The sequence below is a fragment of the Miscanthus floridulus genome, chromosome 8 (genome assembly GCF_019320115.1).
Source record: "Miscanthus floridulus cultivar M001 chromosome 8, ASM1932011v1, whole genome shotgun sequence".
Taxonomy (NCBI): Eukaryota; Viridiplantae; Streptophyta; class Magnoliopsida; order Poales; family Poaceae; genus Miscanthus; species Miscanthus floridulus.
Genome location: NC_089587.1, coordinates 97,361,370 through 97,375,779, shown reverse-complemented (window position 1 = coordinate 97,375,779; position 14,410 = coordinate 97,361,370). Strand labels below are relative to the sequence as shown.

At 40.2% G+C, this 14,410-nt stretch overlaps 1 protein-coding gene and 1 non-coding gene across 2 annotated transcripts; both read left to right on the top strand.

Moving 5' to 3' along the window:
- Positions 1-277: 277 nt before the first annotated feature.
- On the top strand, positions 278-350 carry TRNAR-CCG (transfer RNA arginine (anticodon CCG)). The gene has a single exon. It is a non-coding gene; the product is annotated as a tRNA-Arg (tRNA).
- Positions 351-3,004: 2,654 nt separating this feature from the next.
- Positions 3,005-13,515, top strand: LOC136477053 (phosphatidylinositol-3-phosphatase myotubularin-1-like). Its single transcript, XM_066475064.1, has 19 exons — positions 3,005-3,188; positions 3,577-3,663; positions 4,968-5,042; positions 5,354-5,422; positions 5,566-5,635; positions 6,135-6,184; positions 6,275-6,552; positions 6,647-6,720; positions 7,707-7,770; positions 7,857-7,922; positions 8,415-8,514; positions 8,643-8,774; positions 8,996-9,159; positions 9,727-9,811; positions 10,160-10,387; positions 10,897-10,956; positions 11,045-11,109; positions 11,920-12,199; positions 12,445-13,515. Exons 1-19 carry the CDS (start codon positions 3,141-3,143, stop codon positions 12,931-12,933), a joined length of 2,484 nt encoding a protein of 827 aa, XP_066331161.1. The 5' UTR covers positions 3,005-3,140; the 3' UTR covers positions 12,934-13,515.
- Positions 13,516-14,410: the final 895 nt, after the last annotated feature.

Sequence of the window (14,410 nt, the reverse complement as noted above, 5' to 3'; positions counted from 1 at the left end):
TTCTGTGTCGACAGAGGTAATATGAACTTTTTCCTTTCCGTTTTCTCCCCTTTTTCTAACCGGCCTCGTTGTGGATCAGCGGACTAGCTGACAGCCTAATTGGTATGGGCCTTTAACTGTACTTAGCCCTTTCGAACGGAGAATGAAGGTTGATTAACAGAACTGTGCTCCAGCTGGTTTAGTAATGAGGACATCATCAATTCATCTCATTATGACAAAGACATTAGCAATGAAAATATAATATAACAAAATAGTTTACCCACTGCCTTACATGTCAGACCGCGTGGCCTAATGGATAAGGCGCTCGCCTCCGGAGCGGGAGATTGTGGGTTCGAGTCCCATCGTGGTCGTTTGTATTTTTTTTCTCTATCAGCTTTTTTCATATATAAATACTCTTTATTTATGACATTTTTTTTATAACATTTTTTAATGACATTATTTTATTGTCCTACTGCAGTGCATCTTCGGATATCCAAAAATATAGTACTGCATGCCTTTCTATTTGTCATCAATAGAAGACACCTGGCTAGTATGTCGCATGCAGGAGTGCATCTCGATTATTTAAGTTTTGGAAAAAGAGTACAGTACTTTAAGTTTGTGGCAAAACAAGAAGTTGATTTGTCAGAAGTCAACAGCTTAAGGTAAACAATCGAGATGTATTCCGATCCGTAGAAAATGCAGCGTACCCAATCTTCGTGCTAACCCGGCATTCTAGCCCTCCTGACGACGACGTTCTTTTTTTTGAAGTAAAATATAGGCAAGTTAGACTATCGCTTGCCAACTGGATCAAGAGGTTTAGATTAGCTATAAAAAATCTGGATTTACAACACAAATATCTCTTGTCTAAGTGCTCTTTCAACCTTAGTAATGGAGACGGAGTTCGACAAAAAATGATTGAGAAATAAATATATAAAAAACAAGATGATGTCTGATGTAGGTAAAAAGGCGGATTTTTTTTTTTTTGAAACACAAACTTCATTACTCATCGGACTCAGCAGAACCAAATCCTCAACAAAGTGACGTACATCGTCCCAAGTGATTGTAGATGGGTTCCATCGGAGTGAAAGACCAATTTATACTGCAAAATTTAATTTGAAAGATGGCTCGAAAATTAGATTGTGGAGAGATATTTGGTTAGAGTGATACTTACTATGTTCACAATACCCAAATTGTACAAAACTGTTCACAAGAAACATGCTACAATGCCGATGTCCTTATGACAAAACCTGCTAAATGTATTTTTATACGAGTTTTGGGTGAAAATAAAATACAGGACCGACATAGTCTGCTTGCATGCATTGCGAATGCAGCCTTACAAGTTGGTAGTGACTAAATAACTTGTCCCGCGAATGAAAATGGTATCTTCACAATAAAGTCTTTATATCATGTCCTAGTCAATAATGTTAGTTGATACAATAATTTTTTGTGTACAAGATTACCTTCGAAAATTAAGATTTTTTATGCTTTCTAAAGAAAGGGTAGATAACCTAGCCAGAAGTAATTTGAATGCCCTCTTGTAAGTAAATATATGTGTGGAGCATTCTTGCTTTCTCTTTTGGAGTGGCTGCCAGACCCGCTTCTTTCATACATTTTTTGCCATGGATCAAGTGGTGCCTACCAAATGGCAAACATGTGTATGGTGTTGGTTTGGTTGCATTTTGTTGGGCCATATGGATGACAAGGAACTCGATCTGTTTTGATGGAAAGGGAGTAAAATCCCCCATAAAGATCATATGTTTAATTTGCTACTTGTTAACATATTGGGCAAGACTCTAGAAGTATGTGGTCTCTTCCAAGGTGGAGCACAGCGGAGAGATCATGAAGTCAGTGGCCCTGCATTTCCATCGGCAAGGTCGGAAGGAAGATGGAAACAACAGACTCGCCATCATCTAAGTAGAAGCTTACTTTGAGGGTGTCTTGAAGGCGAGTAGTTTGGTTCTAGTTTGTGCGCTATAATAGCCGATCTGGGCTTGTAATAAAGTTATCCTTGATACTTTGACAGCAAGTAGTGTTAAACTTGATCGTCATTTGTGCTGTCTTTGTTGGGTTTTGGTAGTGTTTGGTTGCCTATCGGCTGAACCCTGCGTGTTAAGTTCAATCTAGCAGGTTGTTAACTCGATGGAGTATCACACTTGGATCGTTAAACTTTTGTAATTTTATTGCTTTTGGGTAAAATTCTTGTTCATCCCTAGTGGGAAACAATAATGAGAATGGTAGTAAATTATGCGGCTTCTGTAGTAAATTTAAAACCGTCCATCGCCAATTCTTTGAATGTATCATACTAGATTTCTATGGTACGATTTATAGGTCGTGTTCAGGGTAGTGCCTCCTTTAACTATGTAAATTTTTATTCAATGGATGGCATGGACGGGGAGGCAATAAGTACAATTCACGATTTATCTAACGAAGGCAATATTTTATTCAATGAATGGTTCGTAGAAAATATTAGCAATATTTATATATCTCAAGAAGTTCACTATGAAAATACATTCAATGATTTATCTAATGATACTAATTATGTACCATAAATAGTAATATTTTCTTATACATATTTGATCAAAGTTAAAAACATATTTGACCTCTCAAGAAATGAGAATAATAGAGAGGGAGCAGACACCAACAAACAAACATAGTTTTGAATTCAACGGAGGGAGCAGTAAATTCGTTTCACGCGAACGGAGGGAGCAGTAAATTCGTGTCACGCGACGACGATTGATCAGACTCCAACAAACAAACAGAGTTTTGAATTCGAACGAGCGCTCAGCGCCGAGTCAAAACAGAAGTCGTCGTGCGTACGGAAACGGACGAGGAAACCGAAAACTTGTAGCAACGCACAAGATGAAGATGTTTGGAACCAAACTCCCGACCCCGTCACGCTACCCCGACAACCAGCCAGGCCCTGGGCGCGTCGGGCACGGTCAGGTCGCCTCCGCAGCAAGCCAAGCCAGCCCAAGCCCGACGAACAACGCACACGGACAGGACCAGAACAAGGCAAGCGAACACATTTCTTTCCTTCTTTTAATCTTCCCCCACCGCTCTCGGCTCTCGCTCTCCCTCTCGCCGCGACCACGCGACGCCGTGGGAAGCACACGCACAAGCGCACGGACCCCCCACGCTGCCACCGCCGCGGCTCGCCGGAGATGGATGGCTCCGGCAGCTGGGACGCCATCGACTGGAACCAAATCGAGGTACGCCCGCCTCCCCTCCCCTCCCCCGCGGCTGCCGCTGCCTCCGCTCGCTCGCTCGCTCGCGCGCGCGCGCGCAACCCCCGCCGCTTGTCCTCCCGGCCCTTGCGCGCGCGTGTCCGTGCGCCTGTCTACGCGTCCCGCTCGTGTGGCTGGGTGAGGGCTCGGAATTCGGTTCGCTAGGTGGGTGGTAGGCACGCGACTAGGGGCACGGTCGCACGGGGCCACCGCCACGAGCGCGCACCAGGCCGCCCCCCCCCCCCCCCCCCCCCCCCCCGCAGCGCAGCACGCGTGGGCTGGACCCATGCTGGAGCTCCCCGCTAGGGTTAGCTGCTGGCTCGTGTTTGCGATTTCCGTACTGATGCGTGCTACCGTCTCTCTCGCTTTCAAGGATCATCCGAGGCCGCGGAGGTCGGGCCAGGCCGTCAAGGAGAGCATGGACGACTTCCTGCTCGAGGACGAGGAGGTGCTCGCGCAGGTAACCTCAATTTTTGACCCCACCTAATCCCCGATTTCCACAAGCTTTTCATGCTTTGATGGCTGCTGTGTAAGGGCAATCGTGTGGGTTGTCTTACCCTTGGGTTAACTGATGATGCACATTGGCCATTGCTGGGAATCGCCTGCCATTGCCAAATTAGTCTGATTGCAACAAAATTGAACCTCTTAGTTTCTGCAACTATTGATCTGTATGCCTTTCATGTATCCTTCACAAGTGTAGATGCTATCATATTATCACGTACTAGCAGATGTTATTATTGGAGCGGTGGATCTATATAAGATGAAATCTACTATGTCGCAGTTTAGAAAAATAAATAATAAAGCATGTTCAAGGCGTCCAATGGATTTCTTGTACGCAGCCTCAATGGGGCTAGTGTGAGGGTTCTCTTGGAGTTAACAGACCAATGGCATACCTGAATCAGATTTGAATTTTGAAAGTGAGAAGTTTCATATATCATCAACGGCTCTTCCAATGTTACCAGTAAGGTGCAAGTATAGCTGAGGATGTTGTTGCCCAGGATGAAACTGAAAACAACTAGCCCGGTTGTCAACAGACTGACAAACAAATGCTTCATATCAGCAAATATGCCAAAAACAATTTAAGTAAGGTTTTTGTGAATGTACGATTTTTTACTTGATAGACCATTATGAGAGCCTCTTTCTGGTACATACTGGAAATAAGTATTAACGGCGTGTTCAAAAGCTCTTCGGATACTCTTTGGCCGTGATATCAGGTGCAACATGCTTGCTACTTCTGCTTACTGTTTAGCATCCGGAATATTGAACATCTGAATGTCAAATGTAGTTTGACCATGTCAAGTGTATATATAGAATATTTTAATTTCTGTTTAGGGTTTCAGAATGACAAACAGCTCACCTCACTATAACTGCGTATTCATGATGATTTGCCATGTCATACCCTGTTTGGGGTTAGAAGGGCGGGCCTGGTGCAAGCGGTAGAGTCTTACCGCCTGTGACCGGAAGGTCCCGGGTTCGAGTCGCGGTCTCCTCGCATTGCACAGGCGAGGGTAAGGCTTGCCACTAACACCCTTCCCCAGACCCTGCACAGAGCGGGAGCTCTCTGCACTGGGTATGCCCTTTTATACCCTGTTTGGGGTTACCCAAGTTACCTTTTTTTACTTAAGAAAACAAGTGACTTGTTTTCGTGCCTCAAGTTTGTAAGATACGGCATTTTTCCTAACATAAACCTGGTCTTATGGTGATTTGTTTCACTTTTTTTATTTGCGCATGCCCATCTTGAATTTTATCTCTATCCTTTCTTAGGGCCATGGAGTTGTTCTACTAAACAACCGTGAGGCTGGTACACTTTCAGTTACAAATTTCCGGCTTCTCTTTGTGGTAAGCAATCATGCTATTCTTCTACTATGACCATTATATGATAATTTAAGTGATTTTGATGTTTCCTGCACATTCAATACAATATGATTTTACCATGTAAGAATCATTTTTTAGCAAAATGTTTTTCTCCGTCAACTCTTTTCCATTGACCAGGAATCCCAAAAATGACTTGATTTGCTTTTTGCATGGATATGCGATAGATCACATCTTGCATTTTCTATGTTCAACTGGTCATACTGAATACTGATTATGCAGTCAGGGATTCCTCCCTCTTCCCCTCATTGTTGTTTTAATCATGTGACCATTTTCAGAGCCAAGCAAAAAAATGTGTCATAGAGCTGGGTACCATTCCACTGATGACAATTGAGAAGCTAAATGACGTAAGTCTAAAGTAACATATGTTGGGCTTCTTTACCCTTTCCATGTTTGCCTTATTAGCCCAGGACTATATAGTTGTGTAACTTGTGCTTACCACGATTGCAAACTGTTCTTTAAATGATTGACTAGATCAGTTCCATTGCAGGATGTGAAGCTCCAACCCTTGCCCCACCTCTCTGATAAGAACCGCCCCCGTGAACTTCTTCAAGTCATTGGTAAGTTTGTAGTCTGTACTGAGTCACCTTTGAGCATATATGCCCAACTTCAACCCTGCCCTAGAATTAACTTTAGTAGATTTTTGTGAAAAGTGAAAAGATGTCTCTCGAAATGATACTACTGATGTCACGGGTTCATTTTGTTGATTATGTTGTAATTTACATCCATCCGTCCTTTTTTTTTTGTCAAAGATTAGGATTAAAAAAGTAAAGAGAACTTGTTAGCTTGAACTTTCTTGTGAAGTGTTTTTCTTGTATGTCATTCACAATTACTTTGCTTGTATTGTTGTTGGCAGATCTACAGTTTTTTCTCCTAATTGCAATATCAATTCCATTTTACAATTTCTGTTAAAGTTTGTGTACTGATTTTCATTATGATAACTAGAATTAGTTTGTTTGTGGGTCCACAATTTTCTTCTAATGATCACATTAACTATTTACAATATTTGTTAAAGGATTATGTAATGATCTTTGTGTTTTATTATCTACTTTTGTCCAGGCAAAGACATGAGAATCATCGTGTTCGCTTTTGTTCCCAAAACAAAGCAGGTACCTTATTTCAATTCTGTTCTTTTAGCATATTATTTTTCCATGCATGCTGAATATCTTAGATTTAACTTGTGATGCTTGTCTTTTCAGAAAAATGAAGTGTTTGATGCTTTGAGGAGATACACTAAACCTGCTAATTTGTGGGATCTATATGCATTTTCTTGTGATCCATCCGCCATTAAGAATGATTCTGAGCCAAAGCGGCGTCTCTTGAGGGAATACTTTCGTCTTTTTAGGAGAAGTTTACCCCTACAGGGATTCGAGGAAGTTTCTTTGTGTAACGAATGGTGGAGGCTAACTAGAGTTAATTCTAGTTATTCATTGTGTTCAACTTACCCCTCTGAACTCATTGTACCAAGAAGCATAAGGTACTTTCATGCTCTTAACAATAACATGTGGTAGTTTTATTCTCTTAAACACAACTATGAGTAGTTGATACTACCATTTGTCTACTATCATTAGTGATGAAGATTTATTTCAAGCCTCCACATTTCGATCAGGGAAGCGCTTGCCTGTTATTTCATGGTGTGACCCTGGTATGTATCCTCAAGGTTTTTCGTTTCTTTTTCTTTAGTGAACATATCCTTTTCTGTATGTTATCTTAAGGTCCCTACTCCCATAGACTGGTAAAAGGCTGAGTTTCCATGTTCATGCGTCAGTTGCCAGAGTTAGTCAGCGTCACTGAGAAATACCGTCTGAATAACAATATTTAGTTATTCCCTCTGGTCAGAACACATTGTTTTGGACATTGACATGGCCCCCAAATGTTACTTGGACCATTCATTTTCATCATAATATATTTATGAAACCCATCAATATCAATGCTATTATAGAATTACTTCTTGAGGCAAATATACTCATATTATATTCGTGTTCCTTGTAGGAAAAAATGGAATGATATAGATAGATAGATAAATTTTCAAAAGTTTAGCTGCATAGTGCCTTTATTTCTAGAATGGCATGTATCCATGACCAAGGGTAGTATTGCTTTCTTTCTAGCCGCAGATGCAGCCACCACCACTATTATTAGCGTTTCATGTTGCAGCTTGAAATTGTACTGATGCAGTCAGTTCCACCAGCAATTCTGTAATTCTGTGGTGCCCTTGTGTGCATACAATATCATCCATATCCAGGTTCTTTCGGTTTAAAAAAATAGAAAGTAGCTACTTTGAACTAGAAAATCCTACTAGGTCAACTTGTTCCTAGCTTGAATTAGTGGAGGATTTTGCAGGGTCCCTATGTCAAAAAAGGATGATCAGTATTAGTATATTATTCAAGCTGATTTAAGAAATCTGAGTTGTGTTTTGTTACATGGATTTTCTTAAAAAACCTTAGGGGTCCTTTTATGTTCTCAACCAAACCTACATTTAATATGACTGACTTACTGTTGTGGGGATAAATCATGCATGTTAAACCTACATTTAATATTACCAACTCACTGTTGTTGGGGATAAATCATTCATGTTTTAATGGTTACAAAGGAGTTGTGGGGGAAAAAAACCTGAACCTCTTTACATCATAGGGTCTGGAGCTGTTCTAGCGAGGTCATCTCAGCCGATGGTGGGGTTGATGATGAACTTTAGAAAGTAAGTTTGTATCTACCTAATTTGCCTGGAACACCTGCTGTCTCTTCTTAAATTTGGTTGGTCTAATGTTAGGACATTGTCTGTAGCAATGCGGATGAGAAGCTTGTCTGTGCTCTTAGCAGCAGAACCACCGATGAGAAAGGATCTCCAAGGTATTTGTAGTATGCATTTCATGCTATATTGCATCCTATAGTTTTTCTATACTTCTTCGGTTCTTCCCCTTCTATTCACTCTTTCAATTTCAATTTATAGATATTATAGATTAGTTTATAACGGGGATGAACTTTCAGTTTCAGAATAGCTAACGCGGCCATCTTTTTTCTCTTGTCTTGCCCTTCTTTTATGGCACTAAGTATTAAAATTTAGAATTACCTCAGACAGTACATACTGAGCTAAGGCATGTGTATATTTCGGATTAACTGAAGCTGAGGGTTTATTTCAATAGCAGATGGCGTGGCACAATTCGTTTTCCTACATTTTGTCTTTAACAAAAGGGAATCAACAGCTTAGTGACCAGAGCAGATGCCAGTGAATTATTAGGCCATTATTCTTTGATGCCCTCTCTGAATCACCTTTTGACTTTTTTTGGATATATATCCATAATAAAAATTTTAAATAGTGCAAATGCTCCTGATGTAAACCAGGAAATTGTACATAATTGATGCCCGGCCAAGAGCAAATGCTTTAGCAAATGGGGCAAAGGGAGGGGGCTCAGAATCATCTTCTAACTACCCCAGATCTGAGGTAATGTTACATGTGATAGTTGTCTAGTATATAGGTGCCATTGCTTTGCATTATAGTAATTTCCCCACTTTTCTTCCATCAAGAAAAGAACATATTTTCTATCTTTAATCCACTGGTTCTGGGACCAGGTTCTTTTTTTAGGAATACAAAACATCCACACAATGAGAGATAGTCTTTCTCGCCTTAGGGACTATGTGGATGCTCATGGCTCAATTTCATCAAATGGAAGCCCTTCAGCTGTATCTGTTGTTGGAGATCGGGTAAGTTGATGGTTTGCATTGCTGATAGAATTTACGCTGTTTTGAGGTTGGCATCAATTCCCAGAATGCATACATGAATTTTGTCTGGGAATGTGGTATCATTTTCTTTACATGCCCATACCAATGAATAATTCTGAATCTATGTAACATCTGCCTCAAGCTCGTCAAATACGAAGCTGAAAAAAGCAAGACTGATGTTTTTAATTATTTTTCTTTGGCAGAGGAACCGTGGATCAACCTGGGGTGGAGGCAATCTAAATAGCATGACATCATTTTCTTCAACACTGGGGGAATGGCTAAACCATATCCAGAATATTCTGGTTGGTGCTTCATGGATTGCTGCACAAATTTCAGAAGAAGCAGCGTCAGTTCTTGTGCATTGCAGGTTTTTATCTTGATGATCCCTCAGTCTCTAATTCCCATTAATCTATTTACTGTGGCACATGGGGATTACAATGGTTAATTTTTGTTCCTTATGTGGGTTGACCTGGCATGCGACTATGTGAATGGGTAGGTAAGATTATTACTCTGTGTGGCTTGATTATCCCCACGGCTGTGCTCTGCGTGGCATGGTTACCCCCACAAGGCTGTGAAACAGTGTAGATCCTTCTCGTAACGTTCATAGAGTAATCTGTGTAACCAAAAACCTATGGCTTACTTTATTTGATTGTTTTTGCACTCTAGATTCTGTAAGCAATGTAGTTTATTAGTTAGGCATTTCAAAGATCCTGGTAATTCATAATGCCAAATATAATTTCAGTAGAACCTATAGTGTTCCAAACTTTGGCCCCTACCAGAATGTAGCCTGCAATTAACTGACAATCCTTTTGGTGTATTTTTGATATGAATAATCCTTTGGGTGTCATCTGAGGATCCTGTGTGATCTCTATAGCTTTGTTGCTTTGTCTTTGTAGTATCTGAATGCTTTATTTTTGCTACTTTATTTCTGCAGTGATGGATGGGACCGTACAACCCAGTTGGTTGCACTTGCTTGTTTATTGCTTGATCCCTATTATCGAACCTTCAGTGGATTCCAGGTACACACTTTGCAGTAGACTCATGGTAGCAAAATAATTATTCTCACATTTGTGATTCTATGGTAACTTTTAGTTTGTTTGGAGTGTTCCACTCAACATATGGTTATTTAATTGTCTATGTGTGTCACCGAAATGGAAAAATAGTGCTGGAGTTTATTTCCCTTCTTTCTTGTGTCGATGTGCAATGTGCTTGCATTCCATACTGTATGAGTCTGCCTTGGAATGTTTTACATATTCTTGTTGAGTCGTGCTTGATACTTGATAACTGGCTCTTAATTTTATGCTTCAGTAATGCCATCAGCTTATTGCCTTTCTTATTGCTGATAACACACTTCACCACTGGTTTAGGTTCTTGTTGAAAAGGATTGGTTAGCATTTGGTCATCCATTTGCAGAGAGAATGGGTGTTCCAACAGTAGCTGAGAATGGGGGGTCACAGTATGAGCTACTAAGGCAACCTTCTCTCGGAAATTTAAGCAGTTCTCCGAGTAGGAACACTTTAGGGTCATCAGGACCATCCTCTAATTCTTTAGTTCAATCCCAGACATCAAACAACTCTTCACCGATATTGTTACAGGTAGGTTCAATGCCGTTTTCTTTTTTCCTTATCTGCTTCAGTACTCTAATAATTGTTATCCTTGTATCTTGATGAATAGTATCTTCTGATGTGTTGATAGCTGATTTGTCATTCTGAACTTCTGATTCAATGATTACAACTTGTGACCTTGTGTTACTTCATTGCCTGGAAGACATGCTTTTCTGCTGTATGGATTGTTCATATTAGGCATGTTTGAAGGCTTCTCAACTTTTAGGTTTGGGTTGCAGAACAAACCATGCCCTAAGAAGTTTTTTTTAAGAAATTAGGTGTACATCAGTAAGTACCGAGCAGCATGTTAATCACTAATCCTCTACAAGAAACAACATCAATACTGGCTTTCAGTGGCAAAGTGCTGTGCTTATGAATAAATGTACTCCTTTTCAATTGTCACTATGTTCATGCATTGTTAGTTGTTTTGGATGTATCCATGTTTTCTTAATTACATGAGTCTTTTAATATGGCTTATAATACGGTGTACCATTTTTCAGTGGCTTGATTGTATCTCACAGTTGTTACGTCTGTACCCATCTGCATTTCAGTTCTCATCTGTAAGTCTTCTTTTCCTCCACAATTAGAAGGGTCAGCTACAAGTCTCCATGAATACTCATAATCTTTAAACTGATTATATTTTTGCAGAAATTCCTAGTTGATTTTATGGATTGTGTGCTATCATGTCGCTTTGGGAACTTCTTGTGCAATAGGTATACATTTGTTTGTACCCTTTTTTGTGATTTGAGCTAATGTTTCTTCCTGACATCCACTTTGGAATTGAAATAGCAAAATTATTGAATCATGACAATCCTCTGTAAGGAGACATGAGTTCACGTTTCAAATTACTTTTCTGGTGCCAGTGTTTCCCATCATGCCATGATTATATATGTGTTCTTTACTTGATTAGGGAAAACTGATAAGCAGCATGTTTTGTCCTCATGGCCTCACCACCACAAGCTCATGGCTTATGAAACAATATATTTTTATTGGATGCCTATTTGGGTGGGGGTTATTTCACATATATTTGAATGGTAAAACTGTGGCTCTCTTGAGCTTGGTATTGCTTGTCCTATTTTGGCAAACAATAGTGTTATATCCTAGTTTAGAAGACATCATTTTTCATTCTAAAATTGTGTAACCCACAAGATTTAACTGTTACCAGTTGTGTTCGCAATATCCAGAGCATGATGTTCGTTTGTTCCTTACGTGCATATCTCTTGGTAATAATAAAATAGCTTGGGAGCTTTGGAAACATAGAAGTTCTTGTGTTTTTGAGGGAGGTAGCCCAAGTATCCAGTTGATGTTGCAAAAGGTGGGAGAGGAATGTGGTCTCTGGTGTGGATTGGTTTCTTTACCTCTCCTTTGTAGCTTGTTTTACTTCTTAATGAAATGAGACGCAGTTCTCCTGTGTCGTTCGAGAAAAAAATAAAATAGCTTTTAATTCTTTTTTCACCTGTACTGCTCGATTTACATTTATTGTATAATATTCTGCATAGCTAATTTTTGGTTTGAAATGGAAGTGAACGGGAAAGGGAGCAATCTGGTGTCACAAACTCCTGTCGTTGCATGTGGTCATATTTGGCTAATCTAAGAGCTTCTGGCGGCAACTTCCATGAGCACTACAATCCATTCTATGACCCAATAAAGCATAATGGTGCACTATTGCCCCCTGCTGCAGCACTTGCCCCAACACTCTGGCCCCAGTTTTATTTGAGGTGGACATGCCCCATTGAGTCACAAGGTGGTGATCTTGAATCCCAGTGGCATGCTATGAATAAAAAATATGCAGATGCAATGAAGGTATTATCTATAGCATTGCATTTTATTTAATTTTTCGTGACCATTTTATTGTGGTACACAAGGCCATATTATTTGTTCAATTTGATAGTTGTTTGGAAACTTCTATTAAACAAGACAGAAGGACAAAACAAATTCTTGGTTGAAGCTTAACTAACATAGGAGAGAACTATTATAACATTCAGTTCAAATGGCCTATGTGCATCAGATATGCCTTATAATTTTTCTTTTTACCATGGAATCGACAGGCAAAGGATATTGCTGAGTGGAGGGCAAAAGATATCAAATTGAAATTGGAATCTATGAAACAAAACTTGCAAAGGGAGAAACGTGCTAGTAGTACAGCTTTAGCCACAGCTCAAAGTGCTCAGAGGGAGAATGCTGCCATTAAGAAGGCGATAGAATCTATAGGATGCACAATTAAATTTTCGACAAGCGAAGACGAGGACAGAACTGAAGTGTTGTCGTGTTTATTACGAAGAGGCGCAGATGGTAGAGCTCAGCAAGATGAAAACGGCGACTTCTCTGTATCAATCTCTGCAATTGAAGACAGCCTGGTCTCGGATGCACCGGGGGACCATTTTTGCGAATCACTCTGCCCCTTCCGCACAAGAGAAGGGTGCAGATGGCCAGATGCTCCGTGCGCACAGCTTGGAAGTCAGTTCGTCGGTTTGAAGGCAAATTTTGATGCTTTTGACCGGTTGTCAATACAGGACTGCTATTTTGGACCAGAGTAGTTGATCATGAACCAGCTGTGTCAGTACACGCTTGGCAGTTGCCAATGGATTTTTTTAGTAGTTGGCACCTCCAGGTCTGCATCAATAGCAAAAGAATGCTGGGAAACAACTCAATGATGCATATTTGACGAGTATTCACAAATTCCTTCATTCAATATTTTTTTCACTGTCTGGGTCCTCCGAATCTGCATCAACAGAATAGCCTGGAAAGCAAATCAAGGATGCATACCTGATATGCATCACAGGATTTTTCTTGTTCCAATGGTATTATAAGCTTCTGTGAGGGAATTCCAGCCTTCTATGATAGTAGTTAGCAATTTGTTAGGAACCACTGGGATTGAAATCAGTCCCTGTATATAGTTTGGCAAGCCATTCATAATATAAGCAAAATAAAGTGAAACATGAAAGAGAGGAATAGTTTGTTACTCTTTTTCTGATAGTACAGTGTTCGACTTTAACTCTTAGCTTTAGAATAAGAGCCATGCACATCCTGCTTGGAAAGGAAATGTTGTACATGAAAGTATAGACATGTGGACTGGTTCCTGATCCTTCCATACAATTGTTATGATATAGTTTTTTCAAGTGCCATTGCCTTCCTAATGTTAACTGTGGGTAAGACTGTCAACGGGTCGAATAAACCTTGCTTCTTTAGCTGTTCAGGTGTGACATACTTAAACATCTTGAAATTGTTACTGAATTTGTGAAGATAACCTTACGATTAGCTTTAGGTTAAGCACTGAATTTAGGACTAGACGGGCTCAGCTGCAATGCATGGATCGTGCCTCATCTCCGTATCTCCGTTTGAGTGAATTTGAAAAACTGCCATAATTTCAATAAATAGGTAATGCTAGGAAGGCAGCTATCCGGACTCCGGAGTAAAAAATGGCAGAGATATGATGTGATATTTTATAGAGTTAAATGCCTTTTGGTGGTGTGTTATATAGATCTATCAACTTTCAAACTATAGTTTTTGGTTAATTAATTTTTGGTGGTGTGTCATCTAGATTCATCAACTTTTAAATTGTATTTTTTGGTCCATTAACTTTCGATGGTACGTCATCCAGGTTCATCAACTTTTAAATTGTATTTTTGGGTCCCTAAACTTTTTAACTGGTTCAACGTAGGTCTATACCTCTTCGTTTAGCGAATAGATCTGACATGATACGCCAAAAAAACAGCCACCGTGGAGTACAGGACGAGATCACCATCCAGAGATAATCTTCAATACAAAAAACCTGATAGGATAACCATCTAGGGTTTCTTGAGTGGCGGTTTGACGAGGAATGAACTCCACAATAAAATCCAGTTTAATCTACCCGGTACAAAGCCGAATGCCACAGATATAGGCACGCATGCCACCTGACCCAAACACCAGCCCAACTAGGACCGATTGATTCTGAGTCCCTGATTCGGCTAACATGCATGGCACGTCCAAACGCAGCCAACAATTTGATTCACGTACACAGGTGCACACAGG

Bases quoted from the DNA above. Each gene is read 5' to 3' on its own strand.
- LOC136477053 (XM_066475064.1), top strand. From the start codon at position 3,141: ATGGATGGCTCCGGCAGCTGGGACGCCATCGACTGGAACCAAATCGAG. The intron at 5,043-5,353 runs GTAAGCAATCAT...GACCATTTTCAG, and splicing joins ATTTCCGGCTTCTCTTTGTG to AGCCAAGCAAAAAAATGTGT. The intron at 7,923-8,414 runs GTATTTGTAGTA...GATGTAAACCAG, and splicing joins GATGAGAAAGGATCTCCAAG to GAAATTGTACATAATTGATG.